This window comes from Hyposmocoma kahamanoa, unplaced genomic scaffold (genome assembly GCF_003589595.1).
Source record: "Hyposmocoma kahamanoa isolate Upper Pololo Valley unplaced genomic scaffold, ASM358959v1 99879, whole genome shotgun sequence".
Lineage (NCBI taxonomy): Eukaryota > Metazoa > Arthropoda > Insecta > Lepidoptera > Cosmopterigidae > Hyposmocoma > Hyposmocoma kahamanoa.
The window spans coordinates 7,399,552-7,417,390 of NW_020656077.1; the positions used below are offsets into that span (position 1 = coordinate 7,399,552).

General features: G+C 34.3%; 1 protein-coding gene across 1 annotated transcript in view; it reads right to left on the reverse strand.

The window, feature by feature from the left end:
- Positions 1 to 11,169, reverse strand: part of LOC113239501 (synaptic vesicle glycoprotein 2B-like) — a 20,721-nt gene extending 9,552 nt beyond the window's left edge. Inside the window, exons 1-6 of the mRNA XM_026476535.1 lie at positions 11,031 to 11,169; positions 10,679 to 10,900; positions 9,385 to 9,547; positions 5,428 to 5,609; positions 1,897 to 2,081; positions 1,143 to 1,303 (exon numbers count right to left, since the gene is read on the reverse strand). Of these exons, the coding sequence (XP_026332320.1) occupies positions 1,143 to 1,303; positions 1,897 to 2,081; positions 5,428 to 5,609; positions 9,385 to 9,547; positions 10,679 to 10,900; positions 11,031 to 11,064 (947 nt within the window). The 5' untranslated portion in view covers positions 11,065 to 11,169. The remainder of the gene's footprint in view (positions 1 to 1,142; positions 1,304 to 1,896; positions 2,082 to 5,427; positions 5,610 to 9,384; positions 9,548 to 10,678; positions 10,901 to 11,030) is intronic.
- Between the last annotated feature and the right edge of the window lie 6,670 nt (positions 11,170 to 17,839).

Below are 17,839 nucleotides of genomic sequence, written 5' to 3' on the forward strand. Positions count from 1 at the left end.
TAGGAATAATGTATTTTTCTAAATAGAGGTAACCTCCCTAAGTCATTCAAGCGCAAACTCGTCGAGATGTGTGCATCCTACCCATCCTAACCTACGGCGCACAGACGTGGTTCCAGACATGGTACACTGACCGAGTTCCAGAAAAAACATATTGACAAAGTTCGCAATATAATGCTGCATTCGATGACTGGCATTGCTGATACGGGAGCAAAATATATAGGCTAAAATGGAATTAGGCGGGCTACGTTAGCCGGGTGCAACCCGAGAAACGGGCGAACATCGTCACTCCTTGGGTGCCCGAGGATGGAAGGGGATGGTGGGGACGGCTGAGAAGGCGTTGGCGGTACGATCTTGAAAAGTTTGAGAGGGTGTGGTGGGAAATCGAAGACGGAGTAGTGGAGGATTTTGGGGTAGACCTTTGCCCAGCAGTAGGACACAATAGCTTAATAAAAAAATGCTAAAGGCGAAGGTCAAATACGACCACCCTATAATGAGGGTGCTATTAGACGTATATAATTAATTATAAGAATGTAGAATAAAAATGTATAATAAAAATAATTTTTGACTATCGTTTTATATTTCTATTTTCTTCATTATACTGTTATATTCCTACCCTGATTAGACACTTCATAGTTCCTTATAGTAGTTTTTGAAGAATAGATAACAAAAACTGTGATAGGCTTTTGTTTATACATGAACATATATATCATTACCTAACTCTATGCGCTAAAGCAAATGTGAAAAGGCAATATGATATGTTAGCCATTGATAAGGAAAACAAAATGTATAAAGAATTTACTTACCTAAATAATAAATGCAAAATTATGAGATAAGTTATTTTTGAGTAGGGACTGGGTTAATTTTTTATGGGCTGTACCCCTTCCTTTGAATGCGATATTTTCGTTATAATGTACACTGGTCGTTTACGTGATCATTAGAATCATATTGTCAGGGTCTGAATCACTTCACATATTATTACATTTTGATGTACACGGAGGACGAAGGAGGAGATGTAGGTTAAATATGAGTAGTATAAATTACAAAAAAAAAAAAATACAAAGTTTCAAATATCACTGTGAAGCATGAAATTAATTCAACTATGATTATGGTACAGAAGAATAAATTGAAATTGAAATACCTACACAAGCAAGCACATAAAAGTAACGGCCGAAAACAGGATGAGCCTGAAGATCAAAGGTCTTCTAAAAAGTTCCTTCACTTCAAAGAGGGCGTTAGTCACTTTCTTCTTTATACCGACTTTGATTGTCTCTTTGTATATGCCAGTGATGTTCAATGATGTTATCTATATTTTTTTATAATACAGAACAATGCACACGTTTTAGTAAAATCACACAAGCAAGTATATAAATAAACGTAGGATCAAGAAACCAAATAAAAGAATAAATATTGCCAGTGACAAGAAAGCTAGGAGTTCTCCCTTTATGTGGACATGATAAAACGTTACGCAGAGTAGCTGCCAACCATCAGGTCTCCCATTCGATTTACCTTTTTAATCTGATTATGTATAAATAAAGGTGCGCATAAATAGTCGAAGGCGGGGTCCCAGTTTCTTTTGGTGCTTTGGAGGTGAGACTGGGTATTATATCGATCCACGGGTCGTTTTCTCTAATACCCGTTCCATAACCCAGGGTATCAGGGTATCAGTCGGTTTACAAGTTGACTTGCAATATACTAGTCTGGAACAGTAGGCAAGTTTACTATAGCTAATATCCGACGGTTGATAAGGGCCTGGGTTCTGATGTTCTGTCCTTGGAGTCACCAGCGACGTAAGATGCAACAGAAAAGATGACAAAATAGACCCTATTGGCCCAGTGTAATATCGCAAATTTTACCAACAGTTTCATTTTACTGAATGTCATAATCAATGAAACTCACCGGAAAGGATTCCCCATCATTGCCAGTATTTTTATGATAAACATATTTTAAAACATCTAAAGCCTTGTTCTCTTGATTATGTGACAAAAGAAATTTCGGGCTTTCCGGCATTTGGCTATACATCAAAGCTGCAAACAAGCTCCATAACGCGTTTACGTAAAGGTAAATATTCCATGGATGAATTTCTGAAACAATACAGAATTAGTGCGAATGTTTACATGTACAAGGTAGCTTTGTTTCGAAGATCTACTAAATATAATTTTGTGTTCTGTAGTTTGTAGGTCGCAATGGGTTTTTTTTTTCTAAATCTACAATCTATTATCTAAATATTGTACGGAATAGGGGAACCTTTTAAATAGTATGAGAGGTGAAGGGCCGCTGTAGGTCTAAAAACACGATCACAGCAAGGCGTTGAAATGGAGCCCTCGACGTCGCGTCCCGCCACCTCGGAGCCTGCACTGTCTGGAGTTGTTGTGCGCGGAGTGATTCAATATCTTCGTGAGACCCTAAAGAAGCTACATCGGACCTCACGTCGTCCTTTCCATACTTTGACTTGGCCTCTTTAGACTTTCATCTCTTCACCAAAATAAAGGAGACATGACCCAGAGAATGTTTCACAACGGGACGAGAAAGTGAAAAGGCAGTCACTAACCCGACCAAGGAGATGGCCGGAAACTTCTACGAGGAGCGAATTTGAAAACTTATTTCTTGGTACATTGAGGCTGAGGTACGAGTGAGGACTTAGTGGATTAAGACTATGTGGAAAAATAATACATACGAACTTTACTTAAAATCAATCGATAAATGCGTTCACGGATTTTTTAATAGCTTATCTCGGCCTGAAATCGAACCAATGAATAGCGCAAAAAATAAACAAACACTTTATCGTACTAATCAATAGGATCAATATTATGGATAAAATCACTCCAATAAACATTGGGTCAATAAAATAGTGAGTGTATATCTTTTGTATTTTTAGTTCATTCGATTTCAGGATCAGACAAGCTTTTAAAAAATCACATTATTAAGAAAAACAATAAAAAGGTTCCTTTGTGTAAAATTAGCTGTCTCAAAAGCTTAAGGTAGTTCCCCTTCATGTCCGAGTGATATTTTCCACCCTGTATATACTTATAAATGAAAAAATATGACAATGTCGCTGGATTACACTTTTGCGTAGTTGTAATACATTCGCAAAGAGACAATAATGTTGCAATGAATTTGATAATTACGCTGTTACACGATAAGGCAATTCATTCGCTGAAACCAAATGTTGATTTTAAGCTAAATTAAATATGAATCTAAAAATGAAATATCTGCTCTTAGAGAGCCGACGATTTCAACTTAATAACTAGTTAGCAGGGTTCGATATTGTCAAGATATTTATTTTCTTTGATAATCATGTTGATAATTATCCGATAATTATCGACGTTGATTCATAGTCTGATCACTTTTATTTTTGACTAAAAATAACAAACAGAGTGAAAATTAAATAAACACGAAGAAAAATCTTGGTGAGAATGTTTTGGTTTGTAGCATTATTTGAGATTGACATTTGGCACGGCTGGATACATCTCTGATACAAACCATGGCACGATATCAACATCATCATCATCAATGATAATTATCACTTCGATCACTTCCTGCTACTTAGCTTAAGATATGATAAATATTTTGGAGTTCTAGTGTATTTATAAAAATACGCACAGCTGACGTACATTGAAATTTTAAATAGTAGAGTATAATTAAATTGATGAAATTGTGTCAACGCCCTAGAGTGCCATAAATGCAGGCAATGACAATATTCCCCCTTATCTCCCAATCCGACTCCCACACACTATGCGTCCCAGTTGGATACATATAAGAATATAATTTTGTTGAAAGAACCTTATTCTGAAACTTATGAATAATGTTATACCAATGAAACTAAATTATACATTAACACCAAGCGCGCATTTAATAAAAAGGAATGGAGAAAGATATTGGGCATAAACACATCACGCCATTTTCCCGTTGGGGTAGAACAAGACCACAGTCTTTCATTTTGCTACGACAACACTCATCTTTCACCTTACATGCAATAATATTGTATATCATCTAGAGGGCTATTTTTAAAAGACTGACATTCTCGCAGTATATTACTTTAAGAGTGACCTAAATGGTAATAACTCTGTGCGGTAACAAAAGACAGTAGCAGTAGAGCTCCTTGTCAAAGATTTCATCCAGGGTAGTACTGCCACCTTACCTATTTCTGCCGCCAAATAGTATTATCAGCATTACTGTGGTTTTGAAGGGTATGGGTGCTGGTGAAATTACAGGCAGACTTGTCAACTTATGTCGCTGGGTGACGGATGCAGTAGTACGTAGTGCCCCGTCAGATCTTTGCAATTTAAAGCTCTGAGTGGCACTGTAACTGTTAAGGACAGGCGTGTAGCTTACCATCAGGCGCACGACTTGTTGTCCCGTCACTTGATGTTGTTAGAAAAAAAAAATAAAAGAAAGCACCCACCACCAAAATTATTTATATGAACGACAGTACGCGAGAAGCGTTGCATAATACAAATCTTAAAACTGTCAGATAGCAGAACAAAAATTTCAGTGCCTCCAATAAAATAGGGAATAACTCAAAATCGACACTTTTCAAGAGAGGCAACCATACTTTTATTGATTATTGGTTGTTCGCTTTCGGTTGTTTTCGCTTTTCGTTCGGTTGTTGTTATGATTTCTAGCTTTAGGTGTACATCTAAGCTTTCGTTTAATGGGTATTGGTTAAACATTCAGTTACATTTTCTATATATTTTTTAAGATTTTTTCGAGTTGCGTCCTTATATATGAGTCTTTAAAGTTAGTAACACGACTTATGTTAACAAACTTTAAGATATAATTCGTCTTATTCCCTTAACTGCGACTATTCCATAGTTATAACAATACTTATGATACTAACCGCATTGATAAAAGACTTAAAATCGTTAAAGGAATAAAACGACTATTAACCAATAGCAACACCAAGTGGAACAAATGAATTGCTCAGTTATATCTTTATGTACACTGTGGAATAAAGCAATAGTCGCTTTTGGTCCTACATTTTTTCCCAGTCATTATGGAACAATACGAAAAGTGTCTTTATGTAAAAATATATCTGTGCTTATTCGGTAGACTTGCATGTATTTTTTGAGTTACAGGCACATGTACCTTTATACTCATAAAAAATGCCCGATAACTAAAATTATGCCTTTGAAAACAGTGAGTTATGCCCTTAGTACAATAAGAAAAACGACGTTAGGAGACTTCCTAACGTCGTTTTTCTTATTGTGCTAAGGGAGATGTCATTATGATATGTAAACGGACACGCTGAAACCAATACGCTTGTGCAATAAAGACAAAAGGACATAATTCGTCTTATTCCCTTTTTCACTGGAGGCACTGATTTAAAAGTTTGTTTTTGGTAAATTTATTAAGTTTTGTAAGAAATGATAGAACAAAAGTCTTGCGAGGCTGTTAATATTTTACGAATAATTCTGTATGATTATTTACCGAAATATCCATCGATCAGTACGAAGTCCAGTTTTTGTGGTAATATAGCCCAGGCGACAAGAGCTGCCGTTATTATAGCTACAGACATAAAAGACGAATACATTACAAGTATCCGATCTCTCACATCCCGATGGACGAATTCCGTTAAGAAGGTTGCTGTTGCTGTGAACACTATGCTCATCCTGAAAATGACAATGTGGTAACTATATTGAATGTTTGTTATGATTATGAATACAAAGATCGAACATTTAGAAAAAAATTCCTTCGATCTGGCCGGATTCGAACCGATGTCTTCTAGCATACCGTGTCAGAAGCTATACCAACTAAGGCACGGAACGAACCAGCGGACCTCACGAATTGTTCTATGTGATTGTTGTCGTATTTTTGTATTTGGTTTTTCAACGACTTTTTAGTTGTAGCGCTAAATCAAATTGTTTAGGTATTTACTATTATTATTTATTATAATATTTTGTTTTGATTTCAACGAATTGGTGCATTATATTTACTTATTTACGTATTTTTTGTGTATGATATTTTTTCACACTGTTCAGTGCTTGTCCATAATTTGCAAGCAAATATTTAGCTCGTACTTTAGTAGGCGAAAGTTAATTTTTACTCATAAATTTGTTATTTGTTTTTTATTTAAAACAAATAAAGTGTCAGGATCAAGATAAGTACCATTTAAGTAACCACATCAAATTTGGTAGTAAGCAAGTTTGGTTTGCCCGAGAAAAATATGTCAAAAAAATAACCACCAGAGTCTCACTGTAATCCAGTTTTTGTATTACCTATGACAATAAGCAATATTCTAGGACTTTCAAGCTACACTTCAAGATACGTGTTACAGTATGTGCTATTTTCAAAGTTCCACGTGTTACGTTATCGCCTAAAAACTTACACAAAAACACCATATTTAAGCGATTTTGGGCGCCTCATCGCCTTAATACGCTTCTCTAATAAGATTCCGGTTGAAATTTTCAATATTTTATACTAAAGGTTAATTATTATGGAGCCTCAGTGTACTTCCATGACAAAAATCCGTGGTAGTGACACATTTAGTCCTTGGTAATTTTCTAAGTAGTACGTATGTTTGAAATAAATGTGTACAAATGTATATTTAACAAGAACAACCCCTAGAGATTCTTGCTCATTCTTCTCAGAGGAATCTGCCTTACGAATGAGCAGTACAGTTTAATCAAATAATTTTTAATAAAAAAATAAAATATGAAATAAAGATTACTTATTTGACTTACAATAGGAGAGATGAAATAAAATATTCGAAAGTTAGTAATGCAGTTACAGTTAAAAGCTTTCAGTCCATGCAATAACAGCGGAAAAAACGTTGAGCATTTCATTTGTACTCGAACTGCCGCCCCGATGCGATTTTATTACACAGATATAAAGATTTTTCTGAACGACTTAATGTGATACCGTGAGATGTGAGAAAAAGTTTTCCCCCGTCCTTGCTAATCCAAATTCTCAACAACGACTTATGGAAAAGATGTTTAGTATGCTAGTTTCAAATTTGCGTAATAGTCTTTGACCAATCAAACATTGTTTAAGCTTATGGGTACTTAATACTGAAAATTCGTGGTGGCTCAAATTACGTGTCCGGAAGGAAATAAAGCACACCTCATAGCCCCGCACAAGGGAAACATGGACACACACATATCGCACTGCTAATACAATAGTGTTGTAACTCAAAATATGTGAATTTCAAGATTATACAATTGCTGAACGTAAAATTAGATTCTCTACACGTCAATATAAAAATGTCGTTAAAATATTGTAAGAAACAATTAAAAGATATCTACTTAACTCAAGAAGAGACAAGCTTATGTGAGCTAGTTCTGGTCAAAACAGTCCTTATTAAAAAATATCAAATTATATTTTCCTTTTTATTTTTAAATATGTTAGGCAAGTAGGAAATTGTGTAGATGTCTGTAATAAACTAACCTGTACACAAATTTTAATGATCTTACGCGGGAAGTGAGTAATCATTTTTTCATCGATTCTGAAAAATACACTATTTGAGTTAATACACTATTGTATTAACAGTGCGATATGTAGACAACCACATATTACACCAAAACCACACGAGAGAAATAAATGTAGGGGTTACAAATATTTCTCCCGACCCGGGACCTCTGCGTGGCAGTCCAGCTTGGTAACCCTTCGGCCACGGAGGCAATTAGTTCGTTATAATATAGTGGCAGAAGACACGGTAAAATACAAGCTTATATCTTGTTTACAGGTAATAATTACCCTTCCAATACAAGACCGTATACTTAACAATACCATGTATTTTGAAACAAAATTCAATCAAACGAAGTGGGAAATTTTTCGATGACACAACAAAATTCACAAGCAATCACGAAACAAACATTACAATGTTTATCTCGCGTAATCTTTGCAGTTAATTTAATATTTGTGCATGAATGTTCTTAAGAGAATATTGTTACGTTTGTACGCAGATAAATGGAACGTTTACCGAATGTTTTATATGTACGTGACATTACTATTACTATTTTCTTATCTGTGGAGGATTAACTAAATTATATTCTTACGTCGCTCTACCCAGTATTTGCGGCGACATAAATGCATTACTGTTCAATTGAATCAAAGCCACATTTGTAATGAATTTGATTTCTTATTAATTATGATTAATGTTGAAATATTCCAGAATCACCCAATTATTAAAAATATATATTTGTATCAACAAATAGCTGACTGACTTATATTTATTGCTATTTGTTAATTCTATTGAAATGCCTCTGTAGCCGAACGGTTGCCGTACTGGACTACAGCAGAGATCCTGGGTTCGATTCCCGAGCCGGGAGAAATATTTTACGTTTCTTTCTTGGATGTAGTGTGATTGTCTATGCGTGTGTCCATGGCACCCGCGACTCAGGTTTTCCCCGGTGTTATGAGTGAGTGAAAAAACAATAATTTTAAAGAATAATAAATAGTATCGATGGTATAATGAAAAACCACATGTGATCATATGCCAAATGTGCTTTTATCACATGAAAATAATAAAAATACTAAGAACTACATGAAAGTAATTGTGAACATATTTTATATAGTGAAATTTTATAACTCTTCTTTCTAACTCTTTAAACATAAAAAATATCTTTGGACATTTATCTATAATATATTGTAACATTTTTAAACACCTCTCCTGAAAAGTTGTCATTTTGCAGTTGTGACCTTCTTACATTAAGGCGAGGTGATCTTTACTTAAATAAAATTTATTTGAATTTATTTTATACACAATATAATTTACAGCCAAAACATTTACATGCTAAACATAATTATGTAGTTAAATTATGTTAAATTAAGTGAAATGATTTCTCATATTTTATTGGAGATTTCGGAAATTTACAAGAAGGGAGTTACAAGTTTGAAACCTTTGTCTGTGTAACTGTATGTCTGCCTGTGTAACTGTACGTCTGTCTTAACTACGTTCGGTGAACATCAGTACAGCCTTTTAAATATCATCAGTGGTTTTCCCAGTAAGTGTAGAGATGTCTGTGTAAATACTACATTGAGTTTTAAAGGCGGTAAACAAGGAATTACGAACGAGATAATATTAGAGTTTTCGGAGTCGAGTTAAGTAATTCCCGTACAGCCCGTGAAATACACAATCTTTTTCGTCACACTTGCACGTAAATAATATTATTGCATGTAGACTAACTTGGCTGTAATGCCCCAAATAAAACCCTCAGACCTTTTTTCTTCTCATACCAGCCATGGCAATGAATATAGAGTCAACGGCCGAGTCTAGAGAGCCAGCTTTTCTATATTGTCTCGGGTCTGGGTGTTTGTGGTAATGTCGTTGCTTCCCATTTCCATGGCACAAGTGCTTTAGCTACTTACTTTGGGATCAGAGCGGCGTATGTTGTCTAATATTTATTTTATTTTAATATTTATTAAAAGAAACAAAAAGTGACTTACACAATGCCTTCCAAGAGTTTCGCAGTGAGCAACATCACGTAACTTTGGCTGGAAGCTCCAATGACAGCTATGACAAATATGCCAACATTACCACCGGCTAAAAATATCTTCCTGCCAAAAGCATCAGTAAGGAAGCCAGTGAACATGCATGCACAAATTTGACCTGAAATAAGAAATGAGGGGTAAATTTGCAAATAAATCTACTTGCATGTCTGGAGGAACCATTACCTTCGATGTTCGAATTAGATAGATAAACACTTTATTCACTGACATAACACAAATACAGATTAGGCATAAAAGAAAAAAACAAAACATGATTGTCATAGCAGTGAAACGGCGCTGACTCAGCATATGCCAAAGTTTCCTAAGGCGCTGGTGGTCAGAACCAACGAGAGGGATTAAATTATTGGGAAAGCAAAAATATAACGACTATGAGTGAAGTTATACATTGACAATAATAATATACATAGTAAAGTGTAAATAGTGCATCTAAAATAACCTGTTTGACATGTAAGTGCATGAGCAAATGTGAATATAAGTTTCAGCTGTATGTGTGTGTTTAATGTTGTGTAATGTAATTAGTATTATAATATAATTATACACATAATAAGAATAGATCAAAGCAACAACAAAATTCCATTCTAGGCAGACTACGTTAAAGAATAAAAACACACTACACAGATTTTTGAAGTGAGAGTAGGTGCTGCCGGTACAGTGCTTTGAATTTGGGTTTGGATGTCTCGTTGCGTATAGGTGGTGGAATATTATTCCAGCACTTTGAGGCCGAGTATTTGAAACTACCTCGAAAAGCTGCAGTTCTATGTTGTGGCACCATAAGAACACATGATCGGACAGATCGCTCTCTGTAGCGTACATTAACACTAGATGACCACATTAGTTTTTCATAAAGATATTCAGGTGTTCTAGTTTTTACTATATCGAATAAAAGTCCTGCATACAGGAGATTTTGACGCGGCCCGATATTTAGTAGATTTGCAGCGCTGAATTTTTTAATTACGTTTTTTACCGTAAAAAAAAAAACAATTCCTTTTACTTATCCGAACGAGATTTTCAATCATTCAGTGTTAATTAACTAGTCAATTAGGATTTTATTTATACATTCAAGAGTGATATATTTCTCACAGAACAACAACACACACAATGCACAGAATTTGTATTTTTTATGGTACAAGTGACGGGAAGAACAAGTCGTCCGCCAGCTAGTATAGGTGTAGAGAGGCGTGCCTTTGTTTGTACGACGAAAAATGCGTTACTGTTATTAAAAATAGCTCACCTAAAAAAGGTATAGCATTAAGTAATCCTTTCTGCATCATTGTCAACTCGAGGTCACATTCTGCGCTTGGCAGTATATAGGAAGTCGTCGTTGTAACAGCGGTTGTAGCGTAAACAGACAACAAAGTTGTGAACATGAGTTTCCAGTGAAATAGACCAAATTTGCAAAGGACCAGAGCATCTTCAAGTTTTGCCATCGGATTGCCCGCGTACGCTTCATTTTCTGAAAAACAAAATTGCTTTTTGTTCATATAACAAAGCTCAAAGATAAAATTATTTTAACGTCACTCCGTTATATTAAAATTAACCTGATGTAATTAATTACACACACTTATAAAACCAATAAAGCCTACCTTTAAAATTCGGTAAAACATCTTTTTCGTCCATAGTGATAAAAATAATTCAACAATTAATAACTTAAACTTGAGCAACTTCATGTACAGTTTCAGTTATGTTAAGTAAATTATTTCGTTTCAATTTAAAAAACGGCTTTGCTTAATAAATTTCAATTTTGCTCTAGTCTACCTATTTCAATGAACACTCCTAAGAGAACGAAGACGATGACTGTCGCGTTTTAATATTTTATATGTGTACTTTTTATGTATGTTTGAGATAATTTTTAAGCCTAGAGTACACTTCTTGAAACAGTTACTTCCTTGGCTTTGTATTGAAAACATTGAAACGTGAACTCAACATTTGCTAAAACCTCAGTTAGGTGCCTAAAACTAAACATTCAATATACAATTGTAACATAAAAGAATATTCAATATCAAAACAATTTTTACTCTTTTAAATCGCTAGATTTCTCGTTTTAAAGCAAATTCACCGTTCCGCTTATGCAGGCCTGTATACCGTTCGCAAAACTGTGTTACAAAATTTTAACAAAAGCACACAAAATATTGTAAGATAACGTGCAGTGTAATACTTTGCAAACAGCGGAATCTTTATTTCTATCAAATAATCATGTAGCAAAGTGAGGGCACCAAATAAAAATATTTTTATAGCTAGAGTTGCTCTGGATGGATCCCCTGAGTGCTGTTACCCCAACATACGTCCTTCCAATTCTCGAGAGCATTTTTCTGTACGAAGAAAAACGATAGTAATTAAGGGTCAACTTTATTTATTGTCTTATTTTACTAAACGATATCGATGAATCCCATCGGATATACAAACGCAGCAAGTATCCCGGGTGAATAGTGTCCGAGGTGAAGCTAAAATGTTGATAATCGCGAGATGTTTCAGATAATATAAATTGTTTACTTTTGTTTTTGTGTGACACGTACTTACAAGAGCATTTTTAGGTATTTGCTTTAGGATCTTACTCTGTTAGTGGTACCTACACTCACTTCACTACCTGGTGTATTTGGCCATACGTCTCACTTTACTAACTGGCATATTTGTTACCTGACGTATCTGACAGTACCAACGCTAAATTCATTACCTGGCCTATCTGACAGAACCAACGCTTACATCTCTACCAGACTTATTTGGCATTACGTCTCACTATAATACCTGGCGTATTTGACAATACCTGCTCACTTCATTACCTGGTGTACCTGACATTCGTATCGTAACTGAGCGAGACGTACTATGCTACTCAGCTTCCAAAATAAATATTTTCTTGTAATTATTGACGAATTAGCATATTTTTCGCTTCTTCATTGCATGGAAGTTTCATAAGTTTTCATGTATCTTCTTTGCGCATAGCCGGCAACAAGTATTCCATCGCTAATATTGCCTCCTTTTAAATTAGGAGGAGTACATTACTGTATTTTCGTTACCGCTCGTCTCACTCATTTTCACGACGAGAATACAAAAAAGACGAAAAAACAGAAAAGAATACCAAAGCACTTTCATTTATTTTATCACCATTTTGTATTTTTTTTTTAGGTAAGTGGTATACGTAGGTATTTTTAATTCTCACAATTACTAACACTGGACAGTTGGCTGTATGAGTTTTTCCTTTGCTTATTTAAATAGTTCAGGCCTTTGCCGGGAAGAAGTCTCACGGTCCATATATTACCAACTTCCCGTGTTCGTTTTTTGAAAGTAATGTAAACATTTCCGAGCATGTTTGAGAAATAATAATTTAATGCTATGATATATTGTAATGGAACAATTTAGAATATTGTGATTTATGAACTTAGTCCTCCAACGTTGCTGCACTCTTGCAGGGCATAACATGTATACCACCAATCCAGTTCCATCTTAAATTTCTAAAATGTGATGTGTAAAAACAATTGAATTGAATTGTGTGGAACTTGGGCATATAAAATAAAATGTGGAAATAGGTATTTCTGAGATTCGTATTGGCTTTTACGTAACGATACCATACAAATGCAAACCATTCTCAGATAGGTATTGTGCACATAACGATACGAAATTGCATCAGAAACAGTGACACTGAACACGCGCCGCTCGCAAACAGAACAGATACGAACAATTATATTAACAATCTCGAATGAATAAGTCGCATTTACAAAGAATAGCTGTTTGAAAATGTATTTAAGTAAAATTTATGGAATGATATAGATTGCTTTTATGGTCTGATAAATCAGACATTACTCTTGGACATATCTAGTGGAACGCTAAACAAGGTTGAATTATGATAACAACGTTCTTAAGAACCACAGGCCAAGTATACCAAAACGTTTTAAGAAATGTTTTAAAATCATTTTCTTTTTAATTAATTAATATATTTAATATTCACAGGGTTCGCGGAGTAGTGAAGTAATTTTCATCACACTTGTAAACAATGTTGACTTTCATTCATGACATGATTTTCATTCAATTACCGCCCTAGAGCCTAATAAAGCCTATTAGGCCGAACGGTTTGTATGACCTACATTTATTTCTCTCGTGACTTTGGGAGTTGTATGTGGTGTTCTATATGTGTGTCCATGGCACTCGCAACACAGGGTTTGCCTAGCGGGGATATGAGTGTAAAAAACAGCGGTAATGTATTTTTAAAATTTGATTGCACTGTTCTTTTCAAGATTAAGCAAAAACTTTCTATGCTCGAAAAATCCGAATGTATTTCGAATAAGCTTGAAGAGTAGAAAAAAGTAAACATTTGCAATGTAACTATATTTTATTAAATTCATTTTATAAATTCATATTCTGCGGTATTTTTAGTATTTTGAAATTATTTATTTTATAACTAATACATCACGGCTGTATGTATTGAGCAAAAATACATACTCAACTAGAATGTTCGATTTGTACGTATTTTATGGATCTGCCTGGACATTGTTCCAAAAAAAGATTATTCATACTTACAAGAAATAAATTATCATCGTAATTTATTTCCTCGCTAATGTGTTGATAAACATTGTACGTGACACGGGCGGTAAAATATTACATATCGTCTGCTTAAAAGTAAAACCACATAAATGACATTTTCCACAAAAAATCTACAAATTGTACCTGTTGTAAGAAAATCATCATCTTTCTGCAGATAAAACTCGTATTGAGTTTATAGCTTTTTTGTTATTAAGTTTCACCTGCAGAACGATAGGGATTTTTTACTTAAAACTTAAATGTCACTTATGTGGTTTTACCTTTAAACAGACGATATCATTTACCGCTCTTATTTCACCATGTACCGTTACTTAAATTTTTAGATCTTACCTTGTTTAGATAGAGATCGTCACCTGACCGTAGCTTACTTATTTAACACAGGTCGAAATACGGTTAAGCCAGATTTCTAGAGTCCAACTATTATTACCCTAATATAGGAAGGATCTAAAGTAGAAAATACGCTTCATAAGGCAGATGCCTAATTGCAAACGGAAGCGCACAACGACTGCCGAAAACACTTAGATCAGCCGTTAATTACAAGAAAGAGTGTCGTCCCGAAAGACGATCGAGACGACTTAATTATCCGTCCGCGAACTTGTATTTCTGTACGCTTCAGACCACGCGCGATAGAGCGACTGTGTAACGAGGGCTATTGTATCGTTTTCGGATCATTTTTAATATTAGACGTTGGTAGGAAAAACTTGATCCAAGAAAAGTTTAAGAAGTGCATTAGAACAAGTTACAGAAACTTTATACGTTCAAAAGACCAAAGGCTTTATAAAAATAAAAATTCCTTCACCACTCAATAACTGCCGTATTTGGACGCGAGCAGCTCGTTAAGGAGCCTTATTTCCCATTCAGGCCGGCGGGTCTCGCAAAACTTTGGACCGCGACTGAATTTCGGCCCGACCCTTTATTGCCGTTAAGGGACGAGTACAAGAATTATAATATAAACGTTCGCACTTGTTAAAAACCGGTTCTGTATTTACCGAATCGAAATACGTTCCATGGAAAGGCATACAAAAACACAATTAACATTTTTATTATCAAAATTGATTTACTAATAATGATCGGGATCACGAAATCCAATCATCGGATAATCTATTTTTTTGTGGAAATATATCTCAATAATAATTGTCTGACGGACTGACTTCAACTTCAATCAGATTTTTTAGTACAAAAAGTCATATTTGACGTATGTTACCTTAAAAACACTAATTCCAAATGATTTTACTTCGTAAATGTACAGAAGTGTGCCCTTATTATGTACTTCAATTGCAATGTAATATAACAAAAAAGCTCAACGTAATACAATTGTGTCCTTTAGTTCTATTCATGAGTCAAATATTAAAAGTCACATTTAAATTAGTTATGCCCTATAAATGAAGTTATAATTTATTTGTCTACTAGTTTAAAAAAAAGCTAATTTAAAAACGGCTGATTCAAATACAATGAAAGTTTTAGTATAAAACATGTGATATGTATTTATATCATAAAAAGTACTTACGAGTCGATCGTACCTCTGCTCGAATTCAAATTCTTCTCGTACTAATACGATTCATTTTGTTTGGGTCAAGTGACAGGACACTGACTTTATTTCAGATTTAATTTTTTTACTAACGAAATTAAATCCATTTGAAAAATGTATATCGTATACTACGTGTGCTCTATTTACTTCAGTTGATATAAAAATACATAATTGGTATATGTAGGTTAGTATTGAATACAACGGTTTTCTTATAAAATTTCGAAGTTTGTGTTTTTTTCTATGCGAAAACTTTTAGAAATCGTATTTTCGCGCTGTATAGTTATCATATATCACTGCATATCATTAGTTTTACTGTATATTTTTTACAAAGTAATTGATTCATCACTTTCACTATTAGGTAAGCGGAATCAACCAAAGCCATTTAATTTAGTTTTATAGACTTTTAACGTCAAATGTATATTTTAACCATTATTTTTATCAGAAAAACCTAAAAAATGTTACATTTGTCTATGAATTTAGAATTTGCTACTTGTGTGTACTTCTTTCTTCCGAAGTCATTATTAATAAACAAACAACGGCTACGTAACAAGCACACACCTCAAAAATGGGAGGTTGAGGAGAATGTCGCCCAGTGATAAGAAAAATGCTTTTCTTCATCTAAATAAAACGTGTAGGTACAAGTACGGACAATATGCTGTCTGATGGTACGTGTAAGCCTGTAAAATTCAAATAATGTTGAGTACAACTTCACTACGAATCGATGAAGACTTTGATGAAATTCTAAGTAATAGTTTGGCAAAAAGTTCCGTTTATACCTAATTAATATTTTTTCCTTTTAACAAGTTATATCTTGTAATGTCGTTTCAAAAATAATATTTTAGCGTGTACGAGTATAACTTTATTATTAAAGAAAATCACTCAGAACTGGTATTTATAGGTATGATTCCATAGAGGTTATCGTATTTCATCATGATTACGCCAAGCTACACACGTATTTAAAAAACTATGAAAACCGATTGCAATTAGGTTGGGATTGTAGAAATACTGGCTCGAGTATATTTCGAATTCTAGAATCATAATTTGTTTTCTCTTATATTATTCAAAAACTTGTTTGTTACATGGCCACTTCAAAAATAAAATCACTAATTAGTAAACGACGTTTTTCCAATTTTCTCCACGAAAACACCACAGGGATGTGATGGAGGGACGACCTCATCCGTCGCATTTGCCGGACAATTTTTCTTTGTATGGAAACGACGTTGATATCAAAAAGTCCATCAAACGACACTTCGAGCTGTATTGTATAAGTAAAGACAGAAATTCTATAAAAGGTAAATACTAAAATTACCCGAAAGATGGCAAAATATTGAAGATCAACATGGCCAATACATAATTCAGTAAAGGTTGACATTTTTTTAAAGTTTTTCATTTGTACTTTGCTGTCGCATGGACATTTGGACCATTCTAATACTTTGTCGCGTCAACTGTCAATACCTGGCCATTTCAATAATTCGTTTGTGATGTTAGTAGTTGGAACTAACAATCGGCTACTTAATATTTCGCCCTCGCCCTACCCACTCTCCCAAAATTGAGAAAGTCTCTTTCACTCGTGGAAGTTTAAAGTCTGCACGGTATTCTGAGTTTCGAATCCGCTAAAACCCTTTAACGGTTCAATACGGAGGCTACAAAAAATAAATTGAACTGTCTATTCGATTCAGATGGTGGATAAATTGATCGAGAAATCGAAGATAAACCGTAGTACCTAAACAAAGACTTGCTTGCTTTTCTACAACTTGAAAGATATTATAAGTAATTATGATAACAAAAAACTAAATTAGAATCTCGTTATCTTCAAAAAGTCATTAAAATATTAAGGTGAGGTAAGCTTTCGCCTAGAAATGAAGTTTTTATTTTAATAATACATTATTGAAACAACGTTCGTAAAGTAATTTAAATTTAAGATCTCCCTTCAACGGAGAAACGTAACGCTTTCTTAATTAAAATCGTAATTTGGGATCTGCTACCGCAAGGAAAGACGCCATTACGATCGTGTTAGAAGAAAAGTAATAAAATCGTAGCCTCGACTTTTAAAAAAGGCATTAAAGAATAAAGTTCCAAGACTGATTATTATATTCATTTTCTTACCAACAGTTTTTACCTAAAGACAGGCGTCCAAGACGGAATTGCTCCAACCACAGTGTTTTCATGATAGGTAGGTACATGCATACAAGATGCTTCATTAGATTGCATAAAAACCAAAAACTTACTGAAAATCATTGAAAATGAACCTATAGCTGCAGATTCAAATCTCGAATATAGACTGTGAAGAGTCTAAAGGTCACTTTTTAATACCATTTTATACTATTTCATACT